Consider the following 21,039-nt stretch of genomic DNA (forward strand, 5'->3'; position numbering starts at 1 on the left):
GTTTTCGGATATTTTCGAAAACGGGACTTACGCTCTAAAGAATTTGGGGTCGCTGAATCCAAATCCGAAATCAGAAATCTTCTATCTATATTTTTAAGGAAGTTAGACTTTGAGAAAAAAGTGATGAGTCATACTTTTCGCAAACGGCGGCGTAGTTGTTAGATCTTGCCTCTGCTTGCCTCGAGGGGAAAAGACGTGACAAAACGAGGTTCCTGGATAGGAGTCACCATGTGAAAGACACGATTTGACTCAATGTACTTCGACAAAAAAACGAGAACACTGTTCAGTGTTCAAGTTGCACGTCTCCTATCGTGTGAAAGAGGCCATAGTCAGGCTGATCGCCAATACTCGGAACGAAGAGGCACTAGCCGAAGAAGAAGAGAGTCACTGCTAGAGCTCAAAAAGACGGTTGCACTATCGGTTCAACACTATGATGGTCCATACTGTGATCCAATACAATGGAGAGTAAGCTGGAAGACCAGATTTATATCAACTATATTGCTTGACAGGTTACCTGTCAGTTGATAACAAACTATCTGAGAGTTTCTAGATCTCTTATCCAGAACCAACTTTTGACAATATCTTAGGATATTTATAAATACAGCACATTTAAATGGTCTCGTGTTTAGTAATATGATTTGCTCCAATAATTGTGAAGAATATTGGAAGATGTTGCTCGAATGTTTTTGAATAACCCAGCTTATAACCATCATTTGAACAATTTGAGCAGAACTTTTCACTATATTATGTACTGTTTAGTGGTATCAATCTTCACTGTGACTTCTTGGTTTTGTTCACACCTTTAAATTTAATTGTCCTTATGTTGATTGTATTCCTATTATTTGAGAGCCTCTAAGTGCTGTTTGCACAATTTGAAACTGGATTAAATTCATATCAAGTCTTGTTTCTTATCATTTTGAGTTTAAGCCACCAGCTGTTCGAATTCAGTTCAAGATTTGACTGTGCAAACGGCCCTAAGAGCAAAATAATTATTGTCACTGTAATTTGGCGAAATAATGCTGACCTATGAGCAAGCTCGTTGACATTGCAGGTGAACTGATAGTCTCCGACCATTTTGTCGAGAGCATCTCGGTTGCGAATCGGATCATCAGGGTTCAACCAGTCTGTGTACTCGAACACGATCGCCTGACGAGCCACATTGTTCACGTACGGGTTCAGCTCTCGAACCTGCCACAAAAATGGAACAAATCACGTGAAATTTATCATAAAATAGCTCACTAAGAGTGCACAAAATACATAAAGAATAACATATCGAATCCATTACAAAAAAACTCCTACAAAGTGCACAAAATACACGACAAATCACATCAAATTAACCACAAAAAACTACTAAAAAGTGCCCAAAAAACATGAAGGATCTCATCATCTCATCAAAGAAGCTTCTAAAAGGTGCAATAAACACACGCCAGATCACATAAAATTACATCTCAAATGGTGTCACAATATCAACGTTCAAGATTAGCTCTTGGGTTTTTAGCAATTGACTTGTTTGATTTACCCTTTCCTTTCAGTAAAGATTGAATTGGATTTGGAGTTTAGAAGATTTATACTTCGAAAATGGAGTCTGAAAGATGTGGACTTGTCATTCCACAGTTCAAATTTGGAATATTCTGATGTTTTGTTGTTTAATATTTTATGAATTTTTTTGAGCAAGAAAAGTGTTAATTTGATGAACTCACCGCTTGTAGAAACTCGTCCCGGTTGACGTAAACATTCTCTTCGTTGCGAAAGAGCTCAGTGAGATGATAGAAGATGAAGGAGTATCCTTCCTCCGTGTTACTACCCATCAGGATGTTTGTTTTCTTAAAGTTTTTCGTTGCCAACGACCTGAAAAAAGTTAAAAAATGGATCAATTATTCACAAGTCTAAGAATATACATTAGAAGATGAAATATATAAACAGTTTATTATGTTACGAGATAAGTCCTACACCCAAGAAACAGAGATATCGTTGCATAATATAGCAACCTGCAAGAAAATATTAGAATAAGTACAAGCTGATATGATCACTTTAAGACGGGTTTGCATTAATATAGTTAGTGGTAGACTTCCCTGAGAAAGTAATAACTGTCTTCTGAGCTGTCCCAATGTTCATGGTAAGCTCAACTCACATTTACGCGACTCAGGTCAAGAAGAGACTAGACTCTAGTCGAGAGCATGAGGTGTTTTTCCAAACGGTGACAGTCGCGGAGACTAGGGTCGACTGGTCTGAGTGTCACAATTTGAAAACACATGCTCTGGACTATATCTTCTCGACCTGAGTCGCGTAAGTGTGAGTTGAGCCTTGATGGTTAGTTCTGTTCACTAGACAAGGCACTTTTCTACTATTTTTAATTGTAGTGAAAACAGTTACTCGACCAATTAAGTAGAGTAGAGTTAGCTCGGTGGAGTTAGTATGCCAGTTACTCGACCACTAACTCTACTAGTGAAAACGAGGCTTAATTGATCGATTGATTGATGATAGATTGACTGACCTGTGAGGATGGTCGTCCAGGAAGGTGCCATCGACAATTGGCACGAAGGGGAACTCGCAGATGCCAAGTGTTCCCCACTCATTCTCCACGAGGTCAGAGGCATTCATCCGCCTCAGACATTCGGTCGCCTCTGCAATTTCGCTGCGATTATGCGGGCAGCCCATCGCTTCTGCTAGTCTCAGACCTCTGTTACAAAAGAAAACAGGGTTAATATTATCAATACATAAATGAAAGTTCAATTTCTTGAAAGTGATTTGAATGAATACAATAATTACAATCAATAGAGAAAACAACTTGATATTGCCGAAACCATTGACTTATTGGAAGATTTAAAGATAGCAGTTTCACTTTTTGTTTAGTTGAGAAGATGATATTGTGATATCCATATTAAAGAGAAAGACTGAGAATTTGTTCAAATCCACAGATGTTTTTAGTAGTAAAAGGAATGGTTTCAGTTGTTACTCCATTGTCAATCTCTGATTTATTCAATATCTAATAGCAGTTTCAGTTGTTACACAATTGTCAGTCTCCAATGAACTCTCTTGTGAGATCCAGTTCACTAGAGATTGACAATGATGTAATAACCGGAATTAGTTTCTCAAAAAGTTTAAAAATTGAGTGATATTGACTAAAATCAAGTCGATAACATCCAATATGGATATCAGACACATCAAATTCAAAACAGAAACATGGTACGTTACTTAAAGAACATTACAGCAACACATAAATATGGTAGGCTATAGTCTACCCATATGAATTGGGATGTTCAATGTCTGGAATATGAATTCATTAATTGTTTTTGAGAATGAAGTAACAAATTTTGGCCCGGTTACATTAAAGCCGGTTGAATTTCAACCGTGATTAATTCCACAAGAACCAATCAGAGAAGAATTTTTGAAAAGAAGACTTCTCTGATTGGTTCTAGTGGAATTAATCACGATTAAAATTTAACGGGCTCTTGTGCAACCGAAACTCAGTGTCTTAGGGATAAAGTGTTTCAACATCAACAGAGTTGATGAGAAACCAACTTCAACAGTCATTAAAAACGAATTTTTCCCACGTACCTGAGAATACTCTCGTCCCTGGATATGATAGCCCAGGGCGCAGTTGGCGACCCCGACTGCATGATAGCCTGACTGAAGAGGTTCCGGCTTAGCGGCGACAGCAGATGCAGTGACACCGAAACTGCGCCCGCTGACTCCCCGAACAAGGTCACATTGCGTGGGTTGCCGCCAAATGCGGCGATATTGTCGTGGACCCACTGTAACGCCATCATCTGATCGAATAGTCCTGCGTTGCCGGGCACCTCCGCCGTGTCAAAGTACAGGAAACCTGTGCAGGACAAACAGAAATAGGTTAAAATGGAAATGGTAAGGGGTGGCTTGCGTGGGTTGCCGTGGATGGCAAAACAATAATTCACATCCAGGGAAGATCGCAGTAATTGCTCTAGGTATGAAATGTCTCCTAACAACCAATGTGAATATCTGAATATCTAGTGTGAACCCTCCCATGGGAACTAACGTTATTCATCAACTCACCCAGTGAGGCAAACCTATGCTGCATGCTGACGTTTTCTTCGGAGACAAGGGTGCGATGGTCTTAGATATCGAATGTGCTAGTGCCTGTGTAGTTGCTCTATGTGTGAACACTCTCATAAGAACCCATGTAATCTACCTTAAAGCAACAGTTGCTCTTGTGTGGATAATTCAATGAGAAACAATGAAATTTTTTTAAGCAACAGTGGCTCCCATGTGATTACTCGCATAATAACTAATGTAATATATTTGAAAGCAACAGTTGCTCTATGTGTGAACACTCTTATAAGAACCAATGTTATTCATCAAGGAATTGTCAACTCACCTAACGAAGCAACCCTGTACTGCATGCTGACAAGTATGACGTTCTCCTCAGCGACGAGGGTGCGATGGTCGTATACGTCAAGTGTGCTCGTGCCCGAGTAGAAACCTCCGCCGAATATCCACACCATGACGGCGGCCTGCTTTGGCCGAGGACGAGGCACCACCACGTTCATGTAGAGACAGTCCTCGGACACCGGCGTGTTCGGATTCCACATTGTGGAGCCGGGGAAGTCACCGAACAGGGTGTCAATGATCTGCACACAGCTGTTGGGCAGCTGCGTGGTGTTGAGGATGTGCGAGTCATGACCGTGGTCCCAGCGGTCGGGTGGTCTGGGGTGGCGGAAGCGCAGCGGACCTGTAAAACGGAAAATCGAATATATATTTCCAACGAAACTCTATTCAATTCAAAATAGTATATTTCGCACCTAGAGCAGAAAATGATATTTTTCCGGCTCGAAATCGGTTTTCAAGTCCGAGGCCGTAGGCCGAGGACTAGAAAAGATTGAGAGCCGCAAAAACATTTTTGCCCATGGTGAGAGCACTATTTTTCGCCATACACAAAAATAAACAATATATATATATATATGAGAATAGTTGTTTACTAAGCACTTCCGAAAGCAAAAGTGAAAGGTGATAGCTCTAGCAAATCTGAGGTAATCTGAATATCAGGAAATTGTCCAAGTATTTTCATTTTTTATTCTGATTTGTCTAAATAACCTAAAAGATGATGTTCAATTATGTGGGAGGTTGAGTTTATACTTTTTTATTCTTTCAAATGACAATAAGATGATATTATTATAAATGTTTCAATTATTGAATAATGAACACAAATAATGGAAAGTTTTTTGATCACCTTTCTTACTTCCATGTTAGCCGCTGGAAAGGGTACTCTTTCCGGCCTAGGCCGGAAAGAAACCTGTTCTGACGTCAGACGAGAGTCGTCTGCAAACAATGTCTTTCAGATCTACGTAGGGACTGGAAAACAGCTACTTTCTGTGCAGTGTGGGGAAAAAGGTTTATTTGTTATCAGGGTCGTGCCCTATACTAAACAGAGTTGCAGTATTTTTTACAAGCAAAAATAATATAACCGAGCAATGGTGAAATGTCCATTTAATTTAGTATTTTCAACGAAATTTACAAGTTTTTAGCAAAAAACATACTCAGCTGATATTTATTTAGGGTTGTCTGGGGTAACGGAAGCATAGGGTACTTGGAAAACATCGATAAGAATATATTGAGTATATTATCGATTATATTATCGATTAAAATACATCGATTAAAATATATAACCTATTCCACTGGTTATAAAAAGATGACTGAAACATGCCAGTTGAATTTTATTCTCTGTATACAGCAAACTAGTCTGGCTCAAAAGCAAGAAACGTGGTTTAAAAGGCCTCACTATTCGAAGAAGATTCGTGATTTGTCGCAATCATCAATGTCATTGCTTGGTTTGAATCATAATTCATGAGTGTAGTAAGTTCTTTTTCGCCCCACTTGGATGTAATGAGCTGGTTTCCGTGCGTCATATGGAGGCCGAAAATGATTGTTTTCTGACCAGGCCGGTAAGAGTTTTACGGCCCTAGGGCTGTAAATAACCCTGAAGTCAGCTGATTCTGATTTGATGTGAACGTGTTTACAAAATGGTTTATGAAACGGAATCAGTTTATGCTTCTAGAGTTTAATAAGTATTCTGCAATAAGATACTATCATTTTATTTGGATGAATAAAATACAGATAAGATATATATATTATAAACTATTCAAATTCAATTTTCAGAATAGGATAGAACCTCTAACCTAAACTTCCGAAGTCAACGACAACAAGCATAGTTGATGTTGACATTCAGATTGGCAAAATTTCAAGTGTGCTAAAACAGCTGATCAAAAAACTTTTCATTATTTGTGTTTATTATTCAAGAATCAAAACATTTATAATAATATCATCTTATTGTCATTTGGAAGAATAAAAAGTATAAACTCAACATCTTATATAATTGAACATAATCTTTTAGGTTATTTGGACAAATCAGAAAAATAAATAAAAATACTTGGACAATCTCCTGATATTCAGATTACCTCAGATTTGCTAGAGCTATGACCTTCCTGTTTTGCTTTCGGAAGTGCCTAATAAACAATTATTCTCATATTTATATTGTTTATTTTTCTGTGTGGCGAAAAATAACGTTCTCACCATGGTCAAAAATGTTTTTCCGGCTCTCAATCTTTTCTAGACCTCGGCCTACGGCCTCGGACTTGAAAACCGGTTTCGAGCCGGAAAAATCTCATTTTCGGCCCTAGGTGCGAAATATACTATTTTCGCAGGAGGTAAGATTCGAGAAAAAAGGAACGTGTTTGTTGCGCAAAAGAATGTAAGAACCTATAGATCACCATTGAAATAAATCGACTTGAAATTGTTATATCCATATTGTTAGGAAGAGAACTGGTCTTGTATGCTACATCAGTCAGATACGTTCATGAATAATGATCAGAAGCAAGAAATGAGATTGATGATTGGAACACATCACTAATCTTCGTGGATAGTAAGGTCTATGGAAAACCAAATGAAAGGGGGATTTTCTCTGGAAAAAAAATGTTTAATTATTATTAAACGAAGTTCCAATTAAATGCTGTGAATTGAACGAATGCAACTTATTTATCTCCATCTGTGAAAAAAAAATTTCAAACTTGTTTCATATGACAAAAATAAAGAGTTTAATGAATGATTAATATAATTTGGAAAATAGTAGCTTTATTATCAAGGACAAACAGATATATAAACTGTATCTTTTTGTATGTAACATGAAGATGTGATCAACTATCTCAAATTTCATTATGAGGGAAACAAAGACTTGTTGGAACCAGTTGTGTTCTGATAAAAAGAGAGGTTACTTGATAGCTTATATTCTGTTTCAATAATCCTAGTAGTCCTGGGAGAAAGTGAGTGTTTTATTGGATTATTGAAACAGAATATAAGCTATCAAGTAACCTCTCTTTTTATCATAACACAACTGGTTCCAACTCTAATGGAAGAAGAACATAAAAAAACATTTTCTAATATTTCTGAAGAAAACATGTTCCGAGAATGATAGATAGTTTTCCGAATTCAATTGAAATTTTCAAACAATGGTAATTGTTTTCTGAAGTTTCATCTGAGATAAATAAATCATTATCTTTTTACTCACCTATAGGTTTCTGCGCATAAGGTATCCCCAACCATGCATCCACCTGTTTGCCAGTGGAAGCAGTGAGTGTCACTCCTCTCACTCTACCCTTAGTGGTATGCACCACCATGGGAGCTTCCCGTCTCCCTCTGCTGCCTCCACCACCGCCTCCTCCTCCTCCACCACTCTCTTCCTCTTCCTCTTCCTCCTCATCGCTCTCCTCCTCAACGGCAACAGTGTCATCCATGTTGAGGTCGACTCGCTCCACACCCACGCCGTCGCTCAGGTCTAGGCCGAACCTGAAATCAGGGCAAAATTCACCTTAAAATGGATTGACTTGGAAGACTAACAATATAAAATACTGAACCAATGGGTTTCACTTATTCAGGAGTTAATTCACAGGTAGCAACATGGGGAGCAGGAGGCGGAAAATAATGATAAGATAAAAAAGATCTTAAGCACTATAACTTGAATAATAATTGCAGATGGAAATTACTTTAATATTGGTTAAACATCGAATTTCCATCTAGCTGTTTACCCTATTGTCAATATTTGCAGTAGCAGGAGTCCTCGGGGTGAATTACAGAATTCAATTTGGATTTTCGTTCAATAATAATAATAATAGTTAAATAATTGCCTTTATTAATCAAATATACAACAATAACACACTTTTAGCATTAATTCTATGTCAACCACCATAACTTATTCATTTTCAGTTGGGAAATGAATAGAGTTCTATAGAATAAATTATTTTCCCTTGGATATTTACATTTTTAAAAACTTTTACCAGGTAAGGTAAGGTGAGTCCGGCTAAATCTCAACCGTGATTAATTTTACTAGAATCAATCAGAAAAGCCGTCTATTCTAGAGGCCTTCTCTGATAGATTCTCCTGAAATTATTCACGGTTAAAATTTAACCGGCTTTTGTGAAACCGGGCGTTATGATCATTTTAAGTCAGAATAGAATAGCTTTTCAGTCTTTAACTAGATGCAATGAAAATCATGAAAGAAAAAAATGGATTGACTTGAAAATAAAACACAATCGTTTGAAACGGTTCAACAGAATGGAGTCTTTATGATTCTTTATAGATTCATACAATAAGAACATAATCTAAATGATAGGGGGAGATAAAATTCGATAACCTTGTGCTATTCCTCTCCCAAATTTCGATAATTCGTCTCTCTGATGATGAGAAAGCATTAGCCAATGACAGCGCGTTGAAGGCGTGGCCTTGTACCGAGCAGTCAATAAGCGGGAGTGTACTCGCACCTGATTGGTCGACGTTTTGTGACATGTAGTTCGAGGGGACAGTGAGAGCTGAAAGTTATAGGAGTTCCAGAAATCTCTTCTCGTCCCACGTGGATGTGACAATCTCAAACCGAAAATACGTCTCTGAATAAAATTTGAAATCAAAGTGTTCTCCCCAACATGTATACTTATTTTTCACAATATGTTTCAGAATTGAAACCATTTTCAAGAGAATTTTCATGCGCTTTATAGTTTTATCTGATTGAGATGAGGCTCCCCGAAAAGATATTCTATATCTATCGAAACTATCAGAGTAATAACTATTTTTGTCTACTCGTATTCTTGTTCTTCTTCTTCTTCTCTGCCTGTCCCGAACCTCATATCTTCCCATCCTTTCCTTGGACGGCCTCGGTCTCTCTTGCCTACAGGCTCTTGGTTGATCACCAATTTTGGTAGCCTGTCTTCCTCCATCCTATTCACATGTTGGTAACATTTAAACCTACTCTCAGATATATTTTTTTCAGTATAGAAAATACGGTAAGTTGTTTCCTTATCCTTAGCTACTCGTATTCATGTTAAAATTGAAAATTGATTCTGAATATTATTCTGATCAGGTATATGAGGAATCAGGTCAGCCAACTCGAATTTGTGCTCCAACAAAGCCGTTCAAACTGAACGTTCAATTCGTTTCTATTCAGTTTGCCAATTCGTGGTTTTAACGGAGTTTAAGTTTATCTATATTTCTAGCAGGTAGCCCTTCTGCAAGGGTCAAATTGAAAAACTTGTCAAACTGGAAACTTGACCTACTGGAATCTTAGAATGGGCCTATAACCATCCTCGGTGAATTGAGAATCTATATGCAAAATTTCAAGTTGATCAGTCCAGTAGTTTAGACGGGATGATGCGTCATTCGTGAATTCCCTATCCCATATGTGTGAAAGCCAATTCTTTTCCTTATTATATTACAGGATAGAGAATGTTGTTATCACTCCAATATTAATCAAATACTGCCGTTATGAGAATTATGAGAAAGAATTAGTTTCAACGTCATCACAAGGAGCAATCCCAATTCTTCCCATCAAACCTGAAAAATTCATACTCAAGATAGTAAAAAAAATTGAAGACTAAAAATCACACAACACGCTGATTGGCAGAGTTGAAGAGAAACAAAATTAATAGGAGTGGAAGCACCTTATATTAATTTTCCTCTCTCTCTCATTACATGAAACAATAAAAAATCCTACCTCCAAATCCCAAAAATTGAATACATAGATTAACAAAATCAGAGCCTAAAAATAACAGGATGAGCTAATTGGCAGAGTTGAAGAAGAGCGAAATCAATAGAACTGAAATCACATTATATTGATTTTCCTCTAACTTATTTTATGAAACAATCACAAATCCTTCCTTCAAATCCCAGAAATTCAACAATTATTATTATTATTATTTTCATGTTACGAACACAATACATTGTATTTGCATTTCCATGCATGATGACAATAGTTCATAATAAGTTAACAAAATGAAATACATGACAATATAATTATGTGAATGATGGAAAAGATTGAAATGAGAGATGGAAAAATGAAGTATCAAGTGGAGAAGAAGAAGAGAGAGAAAAATGAATGAGGGGCAGAAAACTCACTGTCAAGCCAAGAACAAGAAAAACGGATCAGCACAATGGCCAACCGACTCAGCATGCATTAAGGCTAGTCTTAACAAAAAGTATAATAATTTGATTTAAGAAAATCTAAAATTCTTATCTTACTAACCTCCAAAAGCCATCTATAAATGTGGCGTTTGTATACGCCTATGGACCGTATTTCAATGTCTTTTATGTGTTTGGGGAGTTTTGAGTAAAGTTTTCTTGCTTTATAGAAGGAATTTGTTGTGTTTATTGATTTGGATACTCTAAAGGTGCGTACAGATATACGCGCAGCAAACATGAGCAATTCACTTTTAATCAGCTGATTATATCTGTATTTTTACAGAAACGGTAAGATACAGATATAAAAAGCTTGGCATCAGCTGATTAAAAGTGAATTGCTCATGTTCGCGGCGCGAATATATGTACGCACCTCAGGAATAACAATGTCACCGTTCACCGAGCTCCTGGTTGTGTAGCCATGTTGCACTTGAGCGAATATGTCTGGTTTATTCTTGTAGATGTGCATAAGTAGGGATCGAACATACAGCTGATTAGTATTAAATACTTTAAACTCGTTAAATAGGGTATCAGTAGGGTACCTACTATTTTCTTAATACATAGGGAAACAAAATCAGAGCTTAAAAAACACTCAACAAACTAATTGGCAGAGTTGGAGAGAGAGGCAAAAATATGGTGACATGTCGCTCCATTGTGCGCTGTTCAAGTTATTGTTGTCCATTGTGCCATTGTGCAGCTCAGCACATCCAATTAGGCCACCCATTGTGACAGGCTACTCAACCACTTACATCTCTCAATATTACTACTCCTTCTACAGTGCAATTCTTCTCCTACTTCTCAGCCAGTTCTCCTACTTCTCATGTCTTCTTGTTTTTCTCCTCATATCTCCTTGTTTTTTTCTCTGCTTGTTAACCTTTTTTTCTATCTACATTCAATTTTTCCTTTCCTTGCCCTATTACCATGGGTAAGGGAAGTATTGCTTTCCGAAAAAAATTAAGGTACCCCAGTTTCCAAATTTCTATACGTTTCGAGGTCCCCTGAAGGGTTCTTGGGTATTGGTCTGTATGTGTGTGTGTGTGTGTGGTGTGTGTGTGTGTGGTGTGTGTGTGTGTGTGTGTGTATGTGCGATATCTCATCTCCCAATTAACGGAATGACTTGAAATTTTGTACTTAAGGTCCTTACACTATAAGGATTCGACACGAACAATTTCGATCAAATGCAATTCAAGACGGCGGCTAAAATTGCGAAAATGTTGTCAAAAACGGGGGTTTTCGCGATTTTCTCGAAAACGGCTCCAACGATTTTGATCAAATTTAATAGTCATTGATAAGCTATATCAAATGCCACAAGTCTCATATCTGTAAAAATTCCAGGAGCTCCGCCCCAACTATGCAGAATTTGATTTTTGATTTCCAATTATCAGATCTCACATATAATTTAAACGGAAAATTTTGAGTGGAAAAGATTGAGAATGGAAATCTCTACAATAAATGTTCTGTAACATTTTCACCTAAAATTGAAAATAAGCTTGAAATTTGAGAAAATGAGATTATTCAATTGCAAGCTGTAGGCAACTGTTGATTCTATTGAATCATTCACTATGAAAAGATAGCAGATCTCGTGTGTATCCAGCGTTAGTTTCTTGTCACCAGCTGGCTTAGATCTTCGAATAGAAGACTTGAGATGCGCGTGAACACTAGCGTCAGGTGATCAATTTTCATAACGGCAAGGAAAGTAGTGAGAGTGCGCCACACCACATTTTTTCTCTGCTTGTTAACCTTCATTTCTATCTACATTAAATTTTTCATATAGTCTCCAATGTTTTATCTTTTCTTCTCCTACTCCACTGCAGCTCTTCTCCTACCTCTCAGCCAGTTCTTCGGCTTCTTATGTCTCCTTGTTTCTCTCCTCATATCTCCTTGTTTTTCCTCTGCTTGTTAACCTTCTCTTCTATCTACATTTAATTTTGATATAGTCTCCAATGCTTTATCTTCTCTTCTCTTACTTCACTGCACTACTTCTCCTACTACTCAGCACTACTTCTCCTACTTCTCAACCAGTTCTTCTGCTTCTCATGTCTTCTTGTTTTTCTCCTGATATCCCTTGTTTCTCCTCTGCTTGTTTATCCTTCCTCTCTATCTTCTCTTAATCCTCATTTTTTCTCTCCATTGCTTTATCGTCTCGCATCTGTTAGAAATGAGATCCTTTCAAGTTTTATTCATCCCTATACATTTCTCCTCAAACAGTTCTTCTTCTGCTTCTAATGTCTTTCTCTTTTCCTCATATCTCCTAGTTTCTCTTCTGTTTCTTATTCTTTTCTATTCTGCTTCTTATTCTTCCTTTTCATCTTCTCTCTCTCCATTGCTTTCTCGTCTCTCATCTTTCATCCAATTCCTTTCAACTTTTTCTTATCATTATGCATTCCTTCTTAGCCAGTTCTCCTTCCGATTCTCATGTATTCTAGTTTTCCTTATATCTCCTTGATTCTCATCCTTCATCTCTATCTCCTCTCTATGTTTCCTTATTCTCCCCATTGTATTCTCTCATCTTCTTCTATTCAATTCAATTCAATTCGAAAAGTTCTTTATTCCTAATAAAAAAAATTTTATTTACAATCTGCTGTCATTTCTACATACAAGAACTCATACATGAGGATGATATTCTAGTACAATAAGAAACACAAACAAAAATAATCAAAATTTAATCAAATAGAAAGTGGTCCTCAAAAAATCGTCATCCTAGTATTCTAATCATGATTGAGATTCATAGCTTATCAGGGAAGAGTCGTGAGCCGACAGTGCTTCAATTCAGGAATTGCAATTCATCTCAACTCTTAAGGAGGTTTCTGTTGTTACCGTCTATCACCTGAAATCACTTTCCACTCTAGAATTTTCTCTGAATATCACTACTCCAGGATAGAGCTATCTGCTTTGTCTGATGACAGACAAGGATAGAAACACTAATCATGATCAGATGCTGAATTTATAACGTGAATCACATTATGGACATCTCCATTCATGCAAATCACTTTTTATATGGGATTGATTGATTGAGAACTTTATTTATGTAGATTACAATATATACTGGCTTATACACTTATATACAATAGCTCACAATACAGCAAAATTATAGATGAATTTACATTATATAGACTAAGAAAATAATTATTGAACTGTATATGATATGAAAAAGTAATTTGTAATATAATAACTATAGATAATTATAGTGTTATGCATCTACATAAATTGGCGGAGCTTTGGACATATCAATGTCCATTCTTCGGAAAGAATATTAAAAATATCCTCCCCACTAACTCTCTACCAAAATGGAACTGAGAGAGATACGTCAAAATAGGATACTAGTGAAACACATAGATTCAATTGATTATAGCTATGAGAAAAGGAGAAAAATGAGATAAGGAGGGTGGTGATTTTTGTGGAGATTAGATGAGGAGAGAAAAATGATTGGATGAAGGGGGTGGATGAAAGAGACAAGAGGGAGAAGGAGATAGAATGAGATAGACCGGTGACACAGGGAATCACTTGGTGCAGTCGGCAAGGAAATATGAATCAATAATTTCCCAGGGGGTCTGACCGTTGCAAGGATGCCAATTTCAACATCTGATTCGTTTGCCTACTTCCGATGGACGCTCTCCACTCTCTCTCACACGCTCTCTCTTTCTCACACACTTACTCTCTGTTTTCATTTCTATCTACTTTACCCTTCTCTTACTTTTTTCCAACCCTTCCATTTTTAGTGACCCGTCCAATGAAAGCAGAGTTTTTATTTTAAACAAGATCTCACCGGTGCTTGCAAACTTCTAGTTGCTACTGAGAATTTTCAGTTGGTGATCTCATGAAGGAGAAATTGACTTCAAAATCCAGTTCGAAATTCGCGTTTCACATTGAGATTGGAGATTGAACATTGATGATGGCAAATGATGATTTACTCTATAACTTCCTCTGCTACATTCTCTACTACTCATCCTGGCGCCACAGCCCGATGTGGGCTTCGGCGTCCTCCACAATCTGCCTCCAAGCTTCGCTGTCTCGTGTTCCTCATCACAAACTCACATTGTTACATCCGTGGAGTGATCCGTGGTCTAGTGGATATAGTGCTTGCGTAGCAGCATAGAGATCCCGGGTACAAACCCTCTCACAACCAAGACTTTTTCAACCAGATGACTCCTGTGTTATCGGATGGGCACGTCAAATTGTCGGTCCCGGCTGGAGTATGACAGTCGTAAGGCCCATTGACGGCTTAAATGATATATTCAGGCGGTGGGACCTTCCCGCAAGGGACTCCCCACCAACAAAAGCCATACGAATTTACTTCTACTTATTGTTACATCCATCACATTTCTACATTCTTCCTTATTCTCGATTCTCCATTTTCATTCTATTGAGCTGTGGAACCTCCTTTCAAGCTTTCTTTCAAACTTTGCAGTCTTTCTGTATGATCGTCCATGTTTCACATCCATATGTAAAGTTGCCTTATGAGAGTTCTGTAAATTCTCATTATGGTATTCCTGGTGATGAGTTTTGAATTGAGCAGTTTGCAATTTCGGAAGTATCCACGGTTGCCAATACAAACCTTATTCTGCGTTCAATCTTTTAAGATATTTTTAGTTTCTGCAGTTCACTCAGGTTCCCAAATTTGTGAAGCTTGTAACCTTTTCAAACATGCTCCCTCCTATTTTGATATCTTCGCGTTTCAATACAACAAGCGCGAAGCGCTTGTTCCAACCAATATTGAATTCTCAGGAGATTCATCATTACCGAGCGCGAAGCGCGAGGTGAGTGCCAATTCTACAAGCGCGAAGCGCTTGTCCCATCCAATATTGAATGCTCAGGTGTTGCATTCTTACCGAGCGCGAAGCGCGAGGTGCGTGCCAATCCTACAAGCGTGAAGCGCTTTTTCGCTTTAATATTGAATTCTGGATTGAAGCTTCCTTACCGAGCGCGAAGCACGAGGTGTTCTACATGATACGAGCCTGCAGCACTTGACAAATTGAGTTGAGTGTTGAACTTATTATCTAGGAGAGTCATGATTGAGTGGATTGACCAACCTGCGAGCATCGAGTGGATCATGTGGCGGAGTGCGCCTGAGAATGGCCTGTGTGTGCTTCGGGCTTGGGTTCGCAGCCTGGTCCGGTGGCAGCTGGTGACGTGCATGCCTGAGAGATGTGGCAACACCGCACCAGAGGACACAGCCACAGAGCAGCACCAGCCAGAGGCAACCCCCTCCACCACCACCCAGGTGGCCCAAGCTTGCCACCATCGCCACGGCACACTGCCAATAGCAGGACACCTGAAATCAACAAAATAGAAGAGAAACATTAATAGGAACAATATAAAAACATGAGAACCCTATTTATTTGAAACATTCCAAAACTTTTAAACATTTTAACAACTAGTTTCGACTTACTTTGACCATTTTCAAGTTTAAAAGAAACATCGTATCAATTCAATCAAACAATTGCAAAAAAGAGAACATCAAATTTTGGAAACAGTATGATTATCGAAACAAAATTATGTGTCCTCATCTCAATATGGGAGAGCATATTGATGCAACACGTTGCTTTTGAGAAGTCCTAAAACTATTTCCCAGCTCATATATTGTCCTTGTCGAATGAAATAGTTTTTCCTCCTTTATGAAATCATGGAGTTCTTAAAGAATGGACCCCCTCACTCCTTCTAACTAAGATATTTGAAGTCAACTATTATTTGTTGGTCGAATGGAATAGGTTCTCATATCATTTTATAGCTACAGAATGGTGTTTTTGAGGTATGGAATAGAATCAGCATACATTGTGCATGATTTATGCATTGAACTGGGTCATGTGACCGGACACATTTGAGGTTATGTGACCTCCCCAAAACTGCAACCGGAAATGAAATCTCAACCGGATGCTGTACCACTACGTGAATCCATGCTAATCTTGGACCCAATATACATCTTCTTACTTGGGTATCTCTCACTCACTCATTCTCTCTCTCTTCTCTCACTTCTCCTCTTCTCACTCCTCCATCTTCACTCAATGTCTTTCGCTGTCCCTCTCTCACACACACTCACTCTCGCTCTCTCTTCCTCCCTCTCTATATTGTAACATCCTCCTTCTCTCCAAATATTGTAACAGACATAAATAAAGAACTCTGAAATTTCAATCTAATCCCTTTATCTTTCGCTGTTCCTCTCTCTCTCACACACACACTCATCAATTAATATCTTAGTTTATACTATGTAAATTCATCTAAAACTTTGCTGTATTGTAAGCTATTGTAGGAGTGTATAAGCCATTATATATTGTAATCTACATAAATTAAGAACTCAATCAATCAATCAATCAATCTCTCTCTCTGTTTCTTCACTTCGTCCCTCTCGAATTTTCTTCTTCTCTTTCTATATCTTTTCTCAAACTCTCTTTCTATCTTCTGTATCGCTCAAATGCTCACCTTTCTTACTTCTATCTCTCTAGAGGATTGAGTGTAAGAGAGGGCCGGCTGCACCCTAACTCCGCCCTTCTAGGTAAAAACAAAGGCAGCTATTCTATTCTATTCTCTTTCTCACTCACTCTTTCTCTCTCTCTGAAACACACTCTCTCACTTCTCCTGTTTCCTCTACCTATCATTCAATTCCAGTTACGTATCATTCAACAGCTTTGGAGAAAGCGACCCTCATTGATAAATTTCTATAATTGAGATTGAGTCCTATGCTAAATAATCAATTATTGTACTCTCACATTGTTGAGATTTGTCAATAATATTGAAGCTGCGAAGGGATATTCCCTTCTGCTTTGTCACATGATAAGCATTGTTTTCCTACTTCGTACGTGTATAAGCCAGTTCTTTTCTTTGTCATATCATAGATAACTTTCAAAACAGGCTTCGATTGAACTTTCTATACTCAAACCGCAAACTGTATTCATAACGCTATAATGAACCCACTTTTTTATGTATTTGAACACAACATGCAGTCAATTTATTGAGTAAATAATTAAAAACTTCTACTTGACTGAAGAACTTTCGACCGTCTAGCGATCATTTTCAACAGTCTGTTGAGACGGTCGAAAGTACTTCAGTCATTAAGTAAAAGTTTTAAATTACTTACTTAATAATTGACTGCATGTCGTGTTCAAATACATAAAAAAGTGTGTTAATACAAAGCAGCTCGGAATGGATCAAGAAACCATCAGATATAATGAACTTTAACAAAATAAACTTGTGACTTGAATGAAGACTCATGACTAGACTGTACACTTGAATGTAGTCTCATGAAACTTGGCAGCGTCACCTTGTCATGTGTCAAGAAGTATTGACCGAGCCATGTTGATAAATTAACTTTGTCACATGTTTTCAGAAGCTGTCCCCAACTTGGGGCAAACATGACACATTCGAATGTCACTTGTGTCACAAAATTGTAACATGGAATAATACGTGTGGTGGCCATGTTTTGTGTCACACGTCAACTAGTAATAATATAATGCTGCAACTTGATATCCGAAGTGACAATGAGGCCAATGTTGTATTTCGGATAATGAAATATCGACGAAATGTATTGTGGTATTGTAGGCTAGATGTCTATCAAGAGTGTGGGGATTAATCATGTTACCATGATTTATTTTTATTTTCATGTCCTATGAAATTAATATGAACCAGGGCGAGAGAAGGTTTCACTCACAACACAATCTCACTCTCTCTCTCTTCTTTTGGTAGAGAGTTAGTGGGGAGGATATTTTTAATATTCTTTCCGAAGAATGGACATTGATATGTCCAAAGCTCCGCCAATTTATGTAGATGCATAACAATATGATTATTATCTATAGTTATTATATTACAAATTGCTTTTTCATATCATATACAGTTCAATAATTATTTTCTTAGTCTATATTATGTAAATTCATCTATAATTTTGCTGTATTGTAAGCTATTGTATATAAGTGTATAAGCCAGTATATTGTAATCTACATAAATGAAGTACTCAATCAATCAATCAATCAATCAATCTTCTTCTAGATAATGTTTATCATGTTATCATGATTTATTTTTATTTTCATGTCCTATGGAATTAATATGATCCAGGGCGATTGGATGTCTCTCTCACACACACACTCTCTCTCACTCTCTCTCTCTCTCTCTCTCTCTCTCTCTCTCTCTGTCTTCTTCTTTCTATTTTGTAGAATATCAGTTTTAGGCCTAGTGAGGTCCACGTTATAATAACAGTGGAGTAAGATAGGAAAAAACGTTGCCGGTCCTCTGTCTTGTCAATGCCTTCTATAGACGGTAGCTGATACAAATCTATTGCTGTAAAATAAACTGTTCATTCTCGTTTAAAATAACCATTCATATTTCATCAAGCGAGAAATTATATTTTCCGCCACACTGCACAGAAAGCAGCTGTTTTCCAGTCCCTACGTAGATCTGAAAGACATTGTTTGCAGACGACTCTCGTCTGACGTCAGAACAGGCTACTTGCCGGCCTAGGCCGGAAAGAGTACCCTTTCCAGCCGCTAACATGGAACTAAGAAAGGTGATCAAAAATTTTTTCATTATTCAATAATTAAAACATTTATAATAATATCATCTTATTGTCATTTGAAAGAAAAAAAAGTAATAAACTCAACCTCCCACATAATTGAACATCATCTTTTAGGTTATTTAGACAAATCAGATTGAAAAATAAAAATACTTGGACAATTTCCTGATATTCAGATTATCTATTCAGATTTGCTAGAGCTATCACCTTCTACTTCTGCTTTCGGAAGTGCTTGGTAAACAACTATTCTCATAATTATATATATATATATATATTGTTTATTTTTGTGTGTGGCGAAAAATAGCGTTCTCATCACGGGCAAAAATGTTTTTCCGGCTCTCAATCTTTTCTAGTCCTCGGCCTACGGCCTCGGTCTTGAAAACCGATTTCAAGCCGGAAGAATCTCATTTTCTGCTCTAGGTGCAAAATATACTATCTCAATGATTCCATGAGTTTTCATAATTAACATGGATTATTTTGTTAGTTAATCATTGATCCTACACTGTTAAAAGACGAACTTGCAACAGGGCAAAGCGAGAATGAATTAGCGCTATCCGCTTTGTTGAATGATAGACAAGGATAGCAATACCATTGCTAATCAAATACTGCCATTATAACGTGGACCTCACTATGGTATAACTTTCAGTATTCCTAATGAGTGATATCAATGTGTCCTATTCGATTCATGCTGACAGAATGAAGTGAATCTGATTAAAGAATTCATTGCGTAATCTGATGACATAATCACTGCTTACAAGTCACGTGGCTTATACACTGGTTACCAGAGTTTCCCTCTAATTTTCCGTTTTTCCTGTTTTTTCGCTCCTAAGATTAATTTCTCTCTCTCTCTCTCTCTTTTTGGTAGAGAGTTAGTGGGGAGGATATTTTTAATATTCTTTCCGAAGATTGGACATTGATATGTCCAAAGCTCCGCCAATTCATGTAGATGCATAACAATATAATTATTATCTATAGTTATTATATTACAAATTGCTTTTTCATATCATATACAGTTCAATAATTATTTTCTTAATCTATATTATGTAAATTCATCTATAATTTTGCTGTATTGTAAGCTATTGTATATAAGTGTATAAGCCAGTATATATTGTAATCTACATAAATAAAGTACTCAATCAATCAATCAATCAATCAATCTTCTTCTAGATAATGTCTATCAAGATTGTGGAAATTAATCATGTTATCATGATTTATTTTTATTTTCATGTCCTATGGAATTAAAATGATCCAGGGCGATTGGATGTCTCTCTCACACACACACACTCTCTCTCTTTCTTCTTCTTTCTATTTTGTAGAATATCAGTTTTAGGCCTAGTGAGGTCCACGATATAATAACATTGGAGTAAGATAGGGAAAAAACGTTGCCGGTCCTCTGTCTTGTCAATGCCTCCTATAGACGGTAGCTGATACAGATCTATTGCTGTAAAATAAACTGTTCATTCTCGTTTAAAATAATCATCTATTCATATTCTATCAAGCAAGAATTTTTTTTCTAATGATCACATAATGAATTTTCATAATTAAGATGGATTATTTCGTTAGTTATTCATCAATCCCACATTGTTAAAAGACGAACTGGCAACAGAGCAAAGCGAGAATGAGATAGCGCAATCAGCTTTGTTGAATAATGAACAAGGATAGCAATACCATTGCTAATCGAATACTGCCATTATAACTTATTGAAATGATATTTTCCAGATTATTTTCAAAGAATGGACATTCATATGTCCAAAGTCACGCCAAGTCATGTCAAAACAATATTATTTTGGAGGAATTTCTAAATTGCATTTTTTTCTTATCAAATACAGTTCAATAATAATTTCGTCAGGTAATATTTTTTAAATCCATCCAACATTTTGAGGTATTGTAAGCTATTGTATAATATGAGTTTATAAGCTAGTATATATTGCAATCTACATAGAAAAACTGTGAATACTGCTTTTTTGTGTATACTGTAAATTGGAAATGGAACAATTTTGGGCATGAGTCTGTTGTGCCTTTCCTCATGTTAAGTATTTGTACAAAATGTGATAAATAAATAAATCACTAAA

At 37.1% G+C, this 21,039-nt stretch overlaps 1 protein-coding gene across 3 annotated transcripts in view; it reads right to left on the reverse strand.

The window, feature by feature from the left end:
- Positions 1 to 21,039, reverse strand: part of LOC111060337 (acetylcholinesterase) — a 517,878-nt gene that overhangs the window by 47,427 nt on the left and 449,412 nt on the right. For all 3 annotated transcript variants that reach the window (XM_039439675.1, XM_039439674.1, XM_039439673.1), the window contains 7 exons: positions 15,501 to 15,742; positions 7,538 to 7,815; positions 4,355 to 4,708; positions 3,559 to 3,826; positions 2,495 to 2,680; positions 1,701 to 1,848; positions 1,025 to 1,188 (listed from right to left, as the gene is read on the reverse strand). In XM_039439675.1, coding sequence (XP_039295609.1) covers positions 1,025 to 1,188; positions 1,701 to 1,848; positions 2,495 to 2,680; positions 3,559 to 3,826; positions 4,355 to 4,708; positions 7,538 to 7,815; positions 15,501 to 15,712 — 1,610 coding nt within the window. In that variant the 5' untranslated portion in view covers positions 15,713 to 15,742. The remainder of the gene's footprint in view (positions 1 to 1,024; positions 1,189 to 1,700; positions 1,849 to 2,494; positions 2,681 to 3,558; positions 3,827 to 4,354; positions 4,709 to 7,537; positions 7,816 to 15,500; positions 15,743 to 21,039) is intronic.

Source organism: Nilaparvata lugens, chromosome 13 (genome assembly GCF_014356525.2).
Source record: "Nilaparvata lugens isolate BPH chromosome 13, ASM1435652v1, whole genome shotgun sequence".
NCBI classification, from domain to species: domain Eukaryota; kingdom Metazoa; phylum Arthropoda; class Insecta; order Hemiptera; family Delphacidae; genus Nilaparvata; species Nilaparvata lugens.